The sequence below is a fragment of the Aspergillus pseudotamarii genome, assembly GCF_009193445.1.
Source record: "Aspergillus pseudotamarii strain CBS 117625 unplaced genomic scaffold BDV38scaffold_34, whole genome shotgun sequence".
NCBI lineage: Eukaryota > Fungi > Ascomycota > Eurotiomycetes > Eurotiales > Aspergillaceae > Aspergillus > Aspergillus pseudotamarii.
In genome coordinates, this window is record NW_022475048.1 from 300250 (window position 1) to 313314 (window position 13065).

A 13065-nucleotide genomic window follows, 5' to 3' on the forward strand; every position below is an offset into this window, starting at 1 on the left:
CAGGGCTGCTTTTTGCTCAGTGATTAGTAGACACCACATAAGTAATCAGCAAGCGATCAGTGAGTGCTCGAGGAGCACTCTAGATCACTTACTAAGTACTCTTTGAATATATATCTACTGCTCTGACAACGGCCGGAGTAATTAGCTAGCTTCCGAGTTTCTCTCCGACTAATCCAGGAGTAGTTTATACATACTACTGACTGTAATTTATTGTGGAATAGTATCAGAGTCTATAAACTCTATGACCTTATCATACTAAATTTTAAGATCTACAGGAAATCTTTGAAGAGGAAGCCTACCAAATCTAATGTGCAGAAAGTAGTTGCGGCACTAGATGGATGGCAGTTTCATGTAGTTGTCATTAGAGTTGGAATAACTAAGGAATACATAAGACTAGGTATTATCAATTAGGGTATTCATTATATAATGAACAAAAAAATATGTATATAAGAAAAGGCACCTTGGTTCGCCGAAAAGGCGATCAGACTGCTTTCAAGAATGATGAGACTGTCCACTGGAGTGTGCCTGGATGATCTGCCATGGGATCGTATAAAGGAAAAGATCATAATCTATTGTAAAGATGAACAAAACCCTAATCCTTTGGGAATCTGCATTGCTTTTATCAGGACTACCTAAAATGGCGGTTTCAATGAAGGAACCTTGAAGTCCAATAGAAAAGTATGTTTCTACGTACACTCTCAGGCTACTACCAACATTAGTAGTCGCAATGCTGCTGTCGGACTCCATGGCAGAATATTCGGGTGTACCAGACGGCTCTCTTGTTACACTGTATGTGATGCACTCATATAACCGATTCAAGTAGCCACATTTCTACTGCGAATGGTGGCTTCTAGCGGGAACACCGAATTGTCAACCGTCACACCCGCATAAACCCGATCGAATCGCTCCTGTAGGTCCTTGGGCTTCGTCCATTCATACTCGGGATCGCGCAGCCAAAGTCGGAGGAGGTGGCGTCTGTGGGGCAACGTTAATATACCACTGGCTCAACACCTGCATCAAGGCGCTTACTGCTTCTTTATTGAGTCGGTAAATGCTCCTCTCGCGTGTAAAATGCTCAAATTATTCACAAACTGAATGTCGCCTTTGTGGAAGTCCAGCGAAATAGCGTGTTTCTCGGCGGTGAAATGGATGGCATCGAGAGCCTCTGCCTGCGCATCGCTCAATGGTGGGATGTTGGCCGACCGCTTGCAATCCCAGTAACCAGTTAGGTTTCTCCGCGAGTATTGAATGATAAGTCGCTCCGGTTCGGAATCGGTAGCGGGCTGGTAGTACAGTAGCGGCCGCAGCTTGTACTGATCACCAGTCGGGGCAAAGCTAGATATCTTAATCAAACTATCTTTACAACGAGGTCGACGTTGCCCAACCGGCCAATACGAAAGGAGTAGACTCACTCATCAAATGGCCAAGGTTCGGAGAGAGTTTTGATCAGATCCGGACGCGTCTCTGCGAGGGTATTATAGACATGGCAGGTACTGGCAAGGTAGCTCTCTCCGCCCGATTCACTTTCGCCCAGGCACAACAAAGCAATCACATCACCAGAGTCGGTGTGAAAAACCTGCTGCTCAGCAGTTACCACTGGTCCGGGTATGTCCTCAGACCTGCAAGAGCGACTCAGGTCCTTGACATGAGCAACAAGAACATCAGCTGGTCTTCCTTGCCATTTGTTGTCCTGGCGACCACGAATCGGCGCCACGTGGGATGAAAGGCCGGCATATATAATGACGGTGTCCTCACGGGTGTATGAGTCCACAGGAAGACCACGAACGATTTTGAACCCGTGACCGTTGTGAACTTCGTTAGAAATTTCGCGCAACACAGCATTCAACTTGGGCAATGGGAAAGTCTCTGGTGTGAGCTCGCCCATCGGCTTCCCGAGTGCTACGCAAGTGGTCAAGATGTTAGCATACAAGTGACTACTTAGCCAGGCCAAAGAAACGCATACCTTTAAAGTGTTGAAGAGCTTGCTCGATCTCACCCAGATCCTCGGCAGTCAGGGAATAATTCCAGTTGTAATGATCCACCAAATCCTTGCCTCCCCAAACAAGATCGCCAGATAGACGGGATGGAAACCCCTTGGGAAGGTGCTGCTCGAGCTTCTCTGTTTCTTCCCGGCGCTTGACGCGGGCTAGGTATTGATCATAGTCGGGCATATACTCAATCCCAACATGTCCTTTAGCTGAAACAGTCATGGTCGCTCGGGTAAATGGTTGTTAACTCTTAAGCTGGAGACAAGAACCCGAGGACTTAGAAAACCGCGACGGCAGGCTTGTTTAATAGGAAGATCGCTTGATCAGAATGGAGGCACAGCGATGCCGCCATAATACATGCATAATACGAGATATCTCCACCCTGGCTATCATACTTTGGCTTTTGTCATAGGATGCGATGGTCGATATAGTTGAAAAGATGGACGCGTCGTCCTGTCGGCGTCGAGGTCGGAGTCAAACAGTCTACTCACCGGAGTCGGCGTCGGCGTCGGAGTGGTAGAATCCCGATCGCCATTTTTCACGGAGTACAGAAATCCACACCGACGACAACCGACTTCGATATAGAGTCTACTCCCGCCATGCCGACTGTGACGTCCAAGCCTCGCAAGATTCCGGCATGCGACCCATGTCGGGCAATGAAGGTGAAATGTGACCATGGAAAACCAAGTTGTTCCAGGTGCAGAGAAAATGGCAAGGCTGCTGCTTGTGCATACCGGCCGAGGCCGTTCAAACGGCCCCTAAGCCGCAGTTCACAGGAACAGAGGCAAGTGGCCCAGTCTTCACGGCCAACCAAGGCTTCTGTAACCAAGATTTAGGGTCCGAGAAGATAGCGCAGCCTCCGGTACGTCAAATGCACATGGCTCTAGAGAACTGGTACCTTCGTCGGTTCAATATCCGAACCCGGGCTATTTGGGCTCATCGAGCCATACGACACTCTTCGACCAGCTGGCATTCCAGAACGACACAGATATTGGCGCTCCGAGTCAACCAAGTGCAATCAATTCAAGTGGTCAGAACGATTACGTGGTCGATGACGGCTGTATCGCCAAGGGCGCAGAGCTTATTCTCCAATTGCATCGTCAATTGTCGCTCCAGTCATTCTCCCATCTCTTCCGGAAATGGGTGTCAACGGGGGCAAACCTCGCTTTAGCTGGGCCTCTCACCGAACCCTGTGCATCGGCGGTTGACTACAAACTCTTGCAGTGCGATGGAACACATGCAAGCGCGCGAACGATTTCCAGAAACCTCTTTTATCGTTCTTACCAACCCATCCCTGTGAACGAAGAAACGTGTTTTGACGAATATTGCACTCACTTCACTGGGGAAAGTACTCGGTGGGAGACCTTTGGCATATTTCTCACTGCCATCTGCCGAGCCTCTGTAGACTTGGCTTATGCAGAGCCATTGTATGATTCAGAGCAACAACGCCGTAAGCTCCAAAAGCTCGCGCTTTCGTACTCGGATCAGTGCTTGGATCTTTGTCTACCTCTGGATTGCATGAACGACCTACAGCTTTTTCTGCAATACGAAAATTTTATCTCCCATTCACAGGTGGATGGCGATCAGAGTGGGTGATACTTCTGGCCCTAACTGTATTTGGCTCGAGAGGATTGACGAGCATTGTAGGCTACCTCTCCTGGCGAAAATTAGGAGACGTTGCAGCCTCTCTTTACGCTCTGGGATACCATCAACAACAGACAGAGGCCTTTCGCAGCGCACCTCGCTTTCTTCGTGAGCTTCGCCAAATAGCGTTCTGCCGGACATACTCGGCTGATAAAAATGTCTCAATATTTCTGGGCCGACCTCCTCGAATCTTGCAGAAGTTTTGTCAATTCTATCTTCCTGGAACACCTACGCAGCCTACTCAGAGGGCCTCCCGCAGGCCAGCGGTTTGGGATTCCACTGAGAAGCCGAACTTTGTGACCGATTCAAAGTGGGCTGCTGTATGTGGAATATTGAAGGAGGATATATTGGATCTTTTCACCGAGGAGAAGTACGAGGAGAGAGCACGACGAGGCCAGTACGTGTGTTATTCGCATCTACCGTTTCCGGGCCTTTTGCTAATTTATACTTCAGGCTTATTGATGCCGATGCCCAGGCCCAATGGAATGCGGTCCCTGAAAACTATCGTCTTCAAAGCAGCGTTAAGGCATGCGACCGGCGACCGGTGGAGCGTGACTTTATGGTTAACATGAAACTGAACTATCTCCACATACATTTTCTGCTGCGGCGAGCATTGCTCCGGCCAATGTCCACGGCGCCGGCTCCAGAATTGTTCAGGGTATCCAAGGACATGCTTGGCCTTGTCATCGAGACAACTATGCTGAAGGACCAGATCATCAACTCTGGCACATCACTAGTTTGGAAGGTATGTCAGAGATCATGGCATTCGCGCTGAATTTGTTCATTGACCTTACTCCTCAACTCCAGGTCGTCTATTACGGATTGTCAGCGGCTGGGTTCATATCGCTCACCCTTGCTAACCAATCTTACGCCAATACGACGCTTCAGACGGACATGTCCCGCGTATTCCAAGATCTTAGTATCCTGGTGGGTGAGGTGGAGTGTGGAACATTGGTATATATTGACTCGCCCAATTATGCCTTGCTCTCTCAAGCAACCCAAACGATTAAATGTCTGCTTGATCGCATGATTACTCCCTTTCACGCCTCACATAATATGGCAATCTTAAATGATGGAAGTTGGGGGCTGTGGGATGACAGCAGTTTCCAGGATTTCGAGATTAACTTCTGGCACAATCTTGCGGAGCACCCGTTTCTCAATGGTTAGCATGTCAAGAAAAGGACAAATATAATACGTTTAGCTTCTGTACTTCCGAACAAAACTGATCATTTCACATAGCAATGCTGTTTCATCGGCATCCTTCGACTCTCATGACCAATGCTCCACGGCAGTCAAAACGCCGGAGGTGTCGGTTGTGTTGATGGCATTGAGGGGTATAGTTTACAATGTACAATGTCAACTGACGTATTCCTGCGATATAACTACGCGTTGCTAGTAGATCTTGGTGTAGATTGAATAGAGAGAGCAGAATCTGAGATTCATAATCCGTGGGGACTTCGCCTGACATAGGCGAGAGTGGCTATCCACGACCCTGTAGCAGACTATTTGACGCTGACCCGGTGCGATGCACAACGTAAGCCATTGGTTGTTCAGTGATTGATGGGTAGTCGGGAATGGAGGTTGCAAGCAAGGACTCTCTTCAATAATTCATTACGCCGAAGCACCTTCGGCGTGTTCGAGCACAATCCGCGCCTGACGTGAACTCGAAGGAGAATTGCTCATCTAATCGACGTTTTACTGGTTACTTAAGCTCTAAGCTTAATCCGCGGACGAGCCTTGTGGGTCTTTCAAGTCGACGTGCTCAGGTACCGGAGTAACAGCCCGGAGTGATGCTCATTTCCAAATATTCGGCTTACGTTCTGCGTCAAGGTCTGCTCCAATGACGCACGGTCTAGCGTTCACAAGTCCATACTACTTCGCAAGCATATTTCGTCTCTGCAGTGCTCATCTGTGCTCCAGATGACACCATATCGTATCGGAAGCCTCAACTCTAGGCACCCTGTCCCGAATCTTTGATAAAGCAAGCGCCAGGGTTCTTGAATCAGGTCCGTTGCCCGCCAGAATGGATAGCATTTCTTCGAAGCCTACTAAATCTATCCCTCTCCCTCTCCGCTACTGAGAATGCCAGACCATGATTCGGAGAAACAGGCGGCTGCGACTGGGTCGACCAGTTCCTCAGTTGTCCCCGGTACAACATCGGAGAATATCAACTGCAATAATCTTGCCCGTAAGCTGTCGCCTCGCCAAGTACAGATGATAGCCATCGGTGGTACAATCGGAACAGGATTGTATCTTGGAACCGGCAGGGCATTAGCAACCGGAGGGCCGGGCTCAATGCTTCTGGCCTACACGATTTGTGGTGCTATTGTCTTTCTGACGATGCTAAGCTTGGGGGAGATGGTGGCTTTTATTCCTGTTAGCGGTTCCTTCTGTACATTTGCAGGGTAAGTGAAACCCCCTGCCGGTGGCCTTCGAGCCTTATCTGATACCAGAAGGCGGTTTGTGGATGAAGGTCTAGGGTTTGCGTTGACCTGGAATTACTGGGCCAATGATGCAATCTCCACTGCCTCGGATGTCATCGCATTGCAAGTTCTACTGCAATATTGGACAGACAAATTTCCAGGTTGGGTGCTGAGCCTTATCTGCCTTATATTTGTGCTTGGGCTGAATTTATGCTCTGTGAGAATCTTCGGAGAGGTAAATAGCCTGATTCTGGCCAGATATTAATAGAGACCAGCTGACGACACCTCTAGGCCGAGTACTGGCTCTGCCTATTGAAAGTCATGACGATTATAGTAAGTTTGCAGTTGACAATCAGCCTCGCCCGATGTAGTCCTTACGCAACTTAGGCCTTTATAATAGTTGGCATTGTCGTGAATTGTGGCGCCAACACCGAGCATACGTATCTCGGCGACAAATACTTCTCCGTTGGCGACGCCCCCTTCGTTGGGGGAATCGGGGGCATGGCATCTGTTTTCGTGACAGCCTCATTTGCATAGTAAGTCCGAACTAACGGTCCTGAGCGCAGTGCCAACTGGTGGTTGCTAACGTTTCGCTAGCGGCGGCACGGAAAACGTTGCGATGACTGCCGGCGAGACCCGCGATCCAGCGCGCACCTATCCCGGTGTGATTCGGAACGTCTTTTGGCGCATTGTCGTGTTTTATGTCGTCTCAATCGCTATCATTGGGTTTGACGTGCCGTACAATTATCCCGGTCTCGCTAGCTCCCGTGCTGATAGCTCCACCAGCCCCTTCACCATCGTTTTCGCCGAAGCCGGCAGTGCGATGGCAGGCAGCTTCGTCAATGCTGTGGTCATGACAAGTGCAATCTCAGCTGCCAATCACGCTCTCTTCGCAGGATCCCGCCTCCTGTATACCCTGGCCATGGAGGGATACGCGCCTCGACAATTGAGCCACACGAACCACTTCCAAGTTCCTTGGGTCGCGGTGCTGACCACTACGGTCATCAGCGCGCTATGCTTTGGTGCCAGTAAAGCCGGCGCTGGCCAACTGTGGTCCTGGTTACAGAATCTTGTCGGGGTATCCAATCAGATTTCCTGGACGTGTATCTGTATCGCTTCCCTCCGATTTCGTGCTGCCATTCGACGCCAACAGCTTGAGCATTTGCTCCCGTTCAAGAACTTCACGTATCCCGTCGGTCCGGCGCTAGCCGTCGCACTGAACATCTTCCTCGTCCTGATCCAGGGTTGGTCTTGCTTTAGCCCACGGTTCGATGCGGTCAGTTTCGTGTCTTACTATGTTGAGATCCCGGTCATGGCAGCCATGTTCCTGGGCTGGAAATTTTGGAAGGGCACCAAGATTGTGCTGCTTGATGAGATGGACCTGCTTACAGATCGGTACCAGCTTGAGAATGAAGAAACACTTGTCAGTCCCCACAGCTCTGGCAATCCCCTGCCGCGTAGTTGGCCCAATGTCCCGGGCGTGGGAATATTGCGGAGTGCCGCGAAATACATAGCGTGAATTCAGAAGTATGACAGTCTCTAATTTGATACAGATGAAAACACGCTTTGAGGATCAGCTGCAAGGGGAGAAATTGAAGGTGCTACACTGTGAAGTAAAACAGAATAGAATAACTATGAATGAATCAGAGACTTTCCGGCTCCCCATCACGAGAATGGTACCGAGAGGATTCAGGTTTATGGAAAATGTTGGCTCATGTAAACGACTGCCCCTAGCACTGGAGGTCCATGCCTCAATTCCTCTGGTTTCCACACAACATATTCATTGAATTAGTGATTGGAAAAGGAGTTTCAAACAAAACAAGGGGGTAGTTATTTAGTTCCCTTCAAGTGTGTGTCCCGAGCAAGCTATATGAGGCGGCGGCAGAGCAGCAGTCAGTCCGTTCGCCAAAAAAAAAAAAAAAAAAAAAAAAAAAAACGGTGCACTCCACCACCACCTCACTTTGGCTTTTGGAGGGACATTCCTCTAGCAAATGCCGATCGAACTATTGGGCACGGTGTTGTCGGACCGGCCGGCCCAGCTTCGAACGGTGGAGCTTCTCACGGCAAACGCCGGGCGTGTCGAATTGTATCCACAATCCCCATCGTAACGTCGGGCGGTTGCCGGATCTCAACAGTCGACCAGGAAATCTTTCGGGGCCGGTCCAAGTTGTCTAAGCCACGTCTATGTCCCATTTGGCCGCACCCACTGGGTGGTGGATACGATTCGACAGGCGTTGACACTAACATATCGCTGAGGTCACGAAGGAGCGGTAAGATTAGAAAGGGGGAACAAATGACGGCTATTGAGTGGATAAAACTCAGATCCACAGTGAATTGCCAGCCGTTCAAGTGACAGATGTCATGCAAGACTCGGATCTGTCTATTATCTCCTCGTTCATCCTTCTAGTGGGAGCCTGGCAAGTGGATTGAGGGATGGATTCACTTACACATCACAATCCAGTGTTGATCCACTACAAGGCTACACTCACTACTGCAAGGACAAAAATAAATAAAATTAAAAATTAAGAATAAAAATAAAAATAAAAATTCTCCCACTGAGAAATTTAAAATCGAGATTCGTGTGGCCTCGTTCATCGTAAATAGCAAGGTCGGTCGCCTTTGCTGTGTTGAGCATTCAATGCCTGTTTCTTTCTTTTCTCTATAGTCAAACTGTACGTATTGGCCCCAGCCCAGAACCATGCCCCTTTACCACGCAAAGCCACCAGTTGAACCCCAACATGTCGAACGGAAAGCCCTCTACACCGATCTCCAAGCCCGCGTGCACTATCTGCAGAAGTTCCTAGAGTTCAGCGCCGGTCAGTCCATCCCGCCCAGCAAATCAAGGATCGAGCCCCAGCTAATCCCGGCCACGATCAGACGATGTCGCCGCTCTGAACCAAGGGTCCAAATATATCAAGGCGCTGGCGCCTGTCCTGATCGACCGGGTCTACGTCAAGCTCCTGGAGAATGATATCACGGCGCGGGTCTTTCGCACGCGCAGCACCGCCTCCGAGGATGAGGTTGCCGACTATCCCACCTTCGACAGCCCGTACATCCAGCGTCGCCGCATGTTCCTGCGCTGGTACATGACCAAGCTGTGCACCGACCCCACCAAGCCGGAATTCTACGAGTACCTGAACACAGTCGGGTGTGTGTCCCCAACCCCCCCCCACCCTCTGGACCTCAAGCCGTACACTAACCGCCCATCCCAGCCGAATGCACACCGGCAAAGACCGTATGCTCGCCTTCAACGTAGAATATATCCACATCGGCGCCTGCCTGGGCTTCATCCAGGACATCATCATCGACGGAATTTTCAGTCACCCCCAGCTCACGCTCACCTTTAAGATTGCGCTTGTCAGGGCGTTAAGCAAGGTGATCTGGATCCAGAACGACCTCTTCGCCCGTTGGCGGGTCCGTGACGGGGAGGAATTCGAGGACAACGACGCCGAGGCCTTTCACAACAAGGATAAGCATACGGAGAAGGAGCATCACCACGACGATGCGGCCTCGTACATGACGCGTTCGAATACGCAGTGCTCCGAGGCGCCCAGCATGTTCTCGGAGACGCGGTCGGTGGACACCTTCGCTACGCAGGGCACCGCCGCCACAATGCACGCGCCATGCTCGTCGCATTCATCGCACTCGGCGTGTCCGTTCTCGGGCGGGTCGCTGCAACCGTTTGAGACAAAGGTTTGGTCGGGGCTTGCACCGGAGGGTGGGCATTAATGGATATGGACAGCTTGATGCGTTTCCATTGGACTTAGCTATATAGGGGTAAGCATATCTGGGATATTGGGTCAAGTGTTGGGAAGGGACGGGGGGAGTCATTTTGTATGGGTCTGGTGTTTGGGGCATCTCGGGTTATTCTCTATTGTTGTTTCTGTGCCGTTTTGCAGTTATTATCTTATAGCATTAGCTGATTATTGAGAGAAGATATCCTATATCATACTTCTTAAACTCAGTACTCTTTCTATTATAGAAATTAGAGTATTACTAGTAATACTTAATCTATTAAGAGGAATATTTAATTTTCAAATAGATCCTTATTCAACCTAAAAGTAGATACAAATACTCTGTAAGAACTTTTCTACACTATAATATTATATCTTCAGTTTGTTTATTTAGTAGTGAACCCTTGTTACTTATTTAGAGTTAATTTATATATGGTTTAGAGAATCTATATTAATTATATAAATCAAAATAAAGACTGGGCTGGATTTGTTCGAAGATTACTTCCTAAGTTAAAGTAATCTAGAAGTAATTGGAGCTGTTTGTGTATATTTACTCAGTAAATAGTGAGACTGCATATACTTCTACGAGGGTGGAATGTGTGGGCCGATCAATGTATAGCCTTTCTCGACCCGAACGATCCGATATAAAGTCCTGAAATTAGAGCCATATTACCGGAGAACCCTAAGTCCACAGTGGTTGCTATAAATTGAGTACTATATACCTTTCTTAGCTCCGGGCAATTAATTCTAGATATTCTTTGATTTTACCATCCAGGTTCTTAAATAATACTCACGGTGGTATATCGATGCCGTACTTCCCATAATCGAAGTACTCCAAACTCGGTATATTCTCGGCCCAGCCGTCATCCAGTTCCCCGAGTTGCCTTTCGTCTCCGATCTCGATGATGCCCATCCTCCCCGCCAGGACTTCTTTCTGCCTTGCTTGGTACTCCACCGCAACATCTGGATGCGGTACCCAAACAACTCTCATCCCAGCCCGTCTTCCGGCCTCTACTCCAATCACGCTATCTTCGAACACCAAACAATCACCGGGCAAGATAGGCTTTGCGCCACAGGCCGCTGCCGCTGAATTCAACGATTGCAGCGCCACGAGATATATATCTGGTGCTGGCTTCCCTCGCCCCGGCCGTACCCGCAGATCATCACCCAAGACCCGTCTGTCAGGCGGAAAGAAGCCCAGCAAGCGTTTCGTTTCCGGCCTCGAGGTCTTCAATTCGTAGCTGCGGCTTGCAAGTCGGGAAATGTCGGCGCATGTTTTCAGTCGATTCACGAGCGAATTGTTCGCGGGAGATAGGCAAATTGGCCCAATTGTGGAACGTGTCGCTATTGGTCGAGTCTGGGATACCCATGAGCTGGGCTCGAATCGATCGGTCAAAGGGAGGCCTCTTATACTTTTCGAGAACTTGGTTCGTGGATAGAGTTATGATGTCTTCGGAGTTGATGAGAAGCCCGTCCATGTCGAAAATGCAGGCGCGGATGGCCGGGAAACTGAACACTCATTTTGTTAGTATACTACTCTTGTCTCTAGGGCTTTGGTTGGTACGTACTCGGTCTCATGGATCGCCATGGGGACGGATTTAAGTCAACCTTTGACAGTTGATTTGCGGGGTTTGGCTTCCGCTTTCCGTGCCTTGATCTGGTCGAGCTTGGAGAGCCCTGGTTGTATCTTATAATGACATTATAGAGATATAAAAGTGGAGAAAGAGTTGGTGAACCCTTCCCATGCAACACTGTGCAGCTGGCTAGCAGTAATGATCGTAGTGAGAAAATTATTCGCGTTTTTTTTTTCTTCTTGGAATTTAATAAATTACCTTTGGCTCCTTTCTATAGTTTCGTTCTCTATTCTCGACGTTAGTCCGATGAATGCCGATAATAAATCGCCCACTACACATGACTGAGAGAAAATAATAATAATAATAAAGGCATGATTGGAAACATTTCCCATGTCCAATGCGATGCCCAACCTACTTTGCAACACTAACAGAACCGCATCTTCAAATTTGCATCCAAACTCTTCTGAATCGCCACCTTAAACAATTCCTGAACCCCACTTTGATCCAAATGCGAAATTGCTTTTTCTGTACTTCCCCCGGGAACACAGACTTCTTTTCGCAAAGTCACGACGGGCTTTGAGGACGCTCTGGCGAGATAACCAGCGCCCAGACAGGATTGAATGACGAGCGGCTCAGCAGCTTCCCTCGAAAGACCCATGGACTCTGCTGCGGCGACCATGGATTCGATGACGAAGAAAAAATGCGCCGGACCAGATCTACCCATTCATTCAGTTAATGGGACCATTGATTGGTTGATATATATAGTTTAGAGAAAAAGAAAGAACGACAGGAACTTACCCCGACACCGCCGCGACAACATCTAGCATCGACTCGTCCGGCACGATAGTGACAAGGGGAGATACCTCCTCAAGGACTATTTTGACATGATTGACACGAAGCGTGGCATCTTCGGATGCGAAGAGACCGGTCGCACCCTGCCTGAACTCCACGGGGGTGTTGGGCATGGACCGAACAATCGCCGTGCCTGTCGGCAGCCAATCCTGGAGCTGGCTGACGGTGATGCCGGGACACATCGTCACAACGGTAGGACGGACAGACGGGTCAAAGGATGCGAGGGTAGGTGCTAGCTGTTTTGCAACTGTGGGCACATCTGCTGGACGTGTGCAGATGAAGACAATGGGGGGCGTTGGATGGTCATGGGGAGAGCTTCGCTGGGATCTTCTGGCGGCTTGCCAGATGCGTTGATCGAGGTTGTTGTCGGTGACCAGAAGTTGCTGGTATCGGGATCGCAGTTCTTGGATATGTTCCGACCGTCGGGCGGTTACTGCGATGTCGCATTGCAGGGTCCAGGCACTGGTAGAGGAGAGAATGCCACTGATTATGGCTTGCGCGAGATGACCTCCTCCAACGAAGGTGAGATGGACGGGACTTTGGGCGGAAATAGTCATGGTTAATTGGATGGGAGTGTGAGTGTTCCGGCGTCTAGTGAGTGGGATTTTATGTCTTCGAACGAACGACTCCAATCCAGGGTTTGAAGTAGTTCGCTTTGATCAATCATTGCTTGCCAATCACAGTAAGAAAAACGAATGGCTAGCTATATATGTCCTACGTGGTCTATAAGTTGTATCCACTGCATGGCTGGCTGACATACCTTCAAGTAAGGATAAGTGGAAGTAGGGATGAGGTGGATGAGACTAGGGTTAACCTGGTCGTAATCCAGTATCGAATTTTCATTGACTGT

At 49.3% G+C, this 13065-nt stretch overlaps 7 protein-coding genes across 7 annotated transcripts; 3 read left to right on the forward strand and 4 right to left on the reverse strand.

Annotated features, from left to right (window-relative positions):
- Positions 1-815: 815 nt before the first annotated feature.
- Positions 816-2210, reverse strand: BDV38DRAFT_283989 (TauD/TfdA family dioxygenase; the record flags this gene model as incomplete). Its single annotated transcript, XM_032060160.1, has 4 exons — positions 816-975; positions 1030-1335; positions 1413-1899; positions 1964-2210. 4 exons carry the CDS (start codon positions 2208-2210, stop codon positions 816-818), a joined length of 1200 nt encoding a protein of 399 aa, XP_031912566.1.
- A 377-nt stretch (positions 2211-2587) lies between these two features.
- Positions 2588-4799, forward strand: BDV38DRAFT_293918 (uncharacterized protein; the record flags this gene model as incomplete). Its single annotated transcript, XM_032062376.1, has 5 exons — positions 2588-2784; positions 2876-3576; positions 3636-4029; positions 4086-4377; positions 4440-4799. 5 exons carry the CDS (start codon positions 2588-2590, stop codon positions 4797-4799), a joined length of 1944 nt encoding a protein of 647 aa, XP_031912567.1.
- Positions 4800-5714: 915 nt separating this feature from the next.
- Positions 5715-7574, forward strand: BDV38DRAFT_283991 (amino acid permease; the record flags this gene model as incomplete). Its single annotated transcript, XM_032060161.1, has 5 exons — positions 5715-6037; positions 6089-6290; positions 6347-6388; positions 6443-6591; positions 6653-7574. The coding sequence occupies 5 exons, from the start codon at positions 5715-5717 to the stop codon at positions 7572-7574; spliced, it is 1638 nt and encodes a 545-aa protein (XP_031912568.1).
- Positions 7575-8753: 1179 nt separating this feature from the next.
- On the forward strand, positions 8754-9784 carry BDV38DRAFT_283992 (protoglobin family protein; the record flags this gene model as incomplete). Its single annotated transcript, XM_032060162.1, has 3 exons — positions 8754-8871; positions 8933-9203; positions 9268-9784. The coding sequence occupies 3 exons, from the start codon at positions 8754-8756 to the stop codon at positions 9782-9784; spliced, it is 906 nt and encodes a 301-aa protein (XP_031912569.1).
- A 686-nt stretch (positions 9785-10470) lies between these two features.
- BDV38DRAFT_249658 (uncharacterized protein) lies at positions 10471-10813 on the reverse strand. Its single transcript, XM_032054870.1, has one exon. The coding sequence runs from the start codon at positions 10778-10780 to the stop codon at positions 10580-10582; it is 201 nt and encodes a 66-aa protein (XP_031912570.1). The 5' UTR covers positions 10781-10813; the 3' UTR covers positions 10471-10579.
- A 157-nt stretch (positions 10814-10970) lies between these two features.
- Positions 10971-11377, reverse strand: BDV38DRAFT_283993 (uncharacterized protein; the record flags this gene model as incomplete). Its single annotated transcript, XM_032060163.1, has 2 exons — positions 10971-11298; positions 11358-11377. The coding sequence occupies 2 exons, from the start codon at positions 11375-11377 to the stop codon at positions 10971-10973; spliced, it is 348 nt and encodes a 115-aa protein (XP_031912571.1).
- A 410-nt stretch (positions 11378-11787) lies between these two features.
- On the reverse strand, positions 11788-12772 carry BDV38DRAFT_283994 (pyrroline-5-carboxylate reductase family protein; the record flags this gene model as incomplete). Its single annotated transcript, XM_032060164.1, has 2 exons — positions 11788-12079; positions 12162-12772. 2 exons carry the CDS (start codon positions 12770-12772, stop codon positions 11788-11790), a joined length of 903 nt encoding a protein of 300 aa, XP_031912572.1.
- Between the last annotated feature and the right edge of the window lie 293 nt (positions 12773-13065).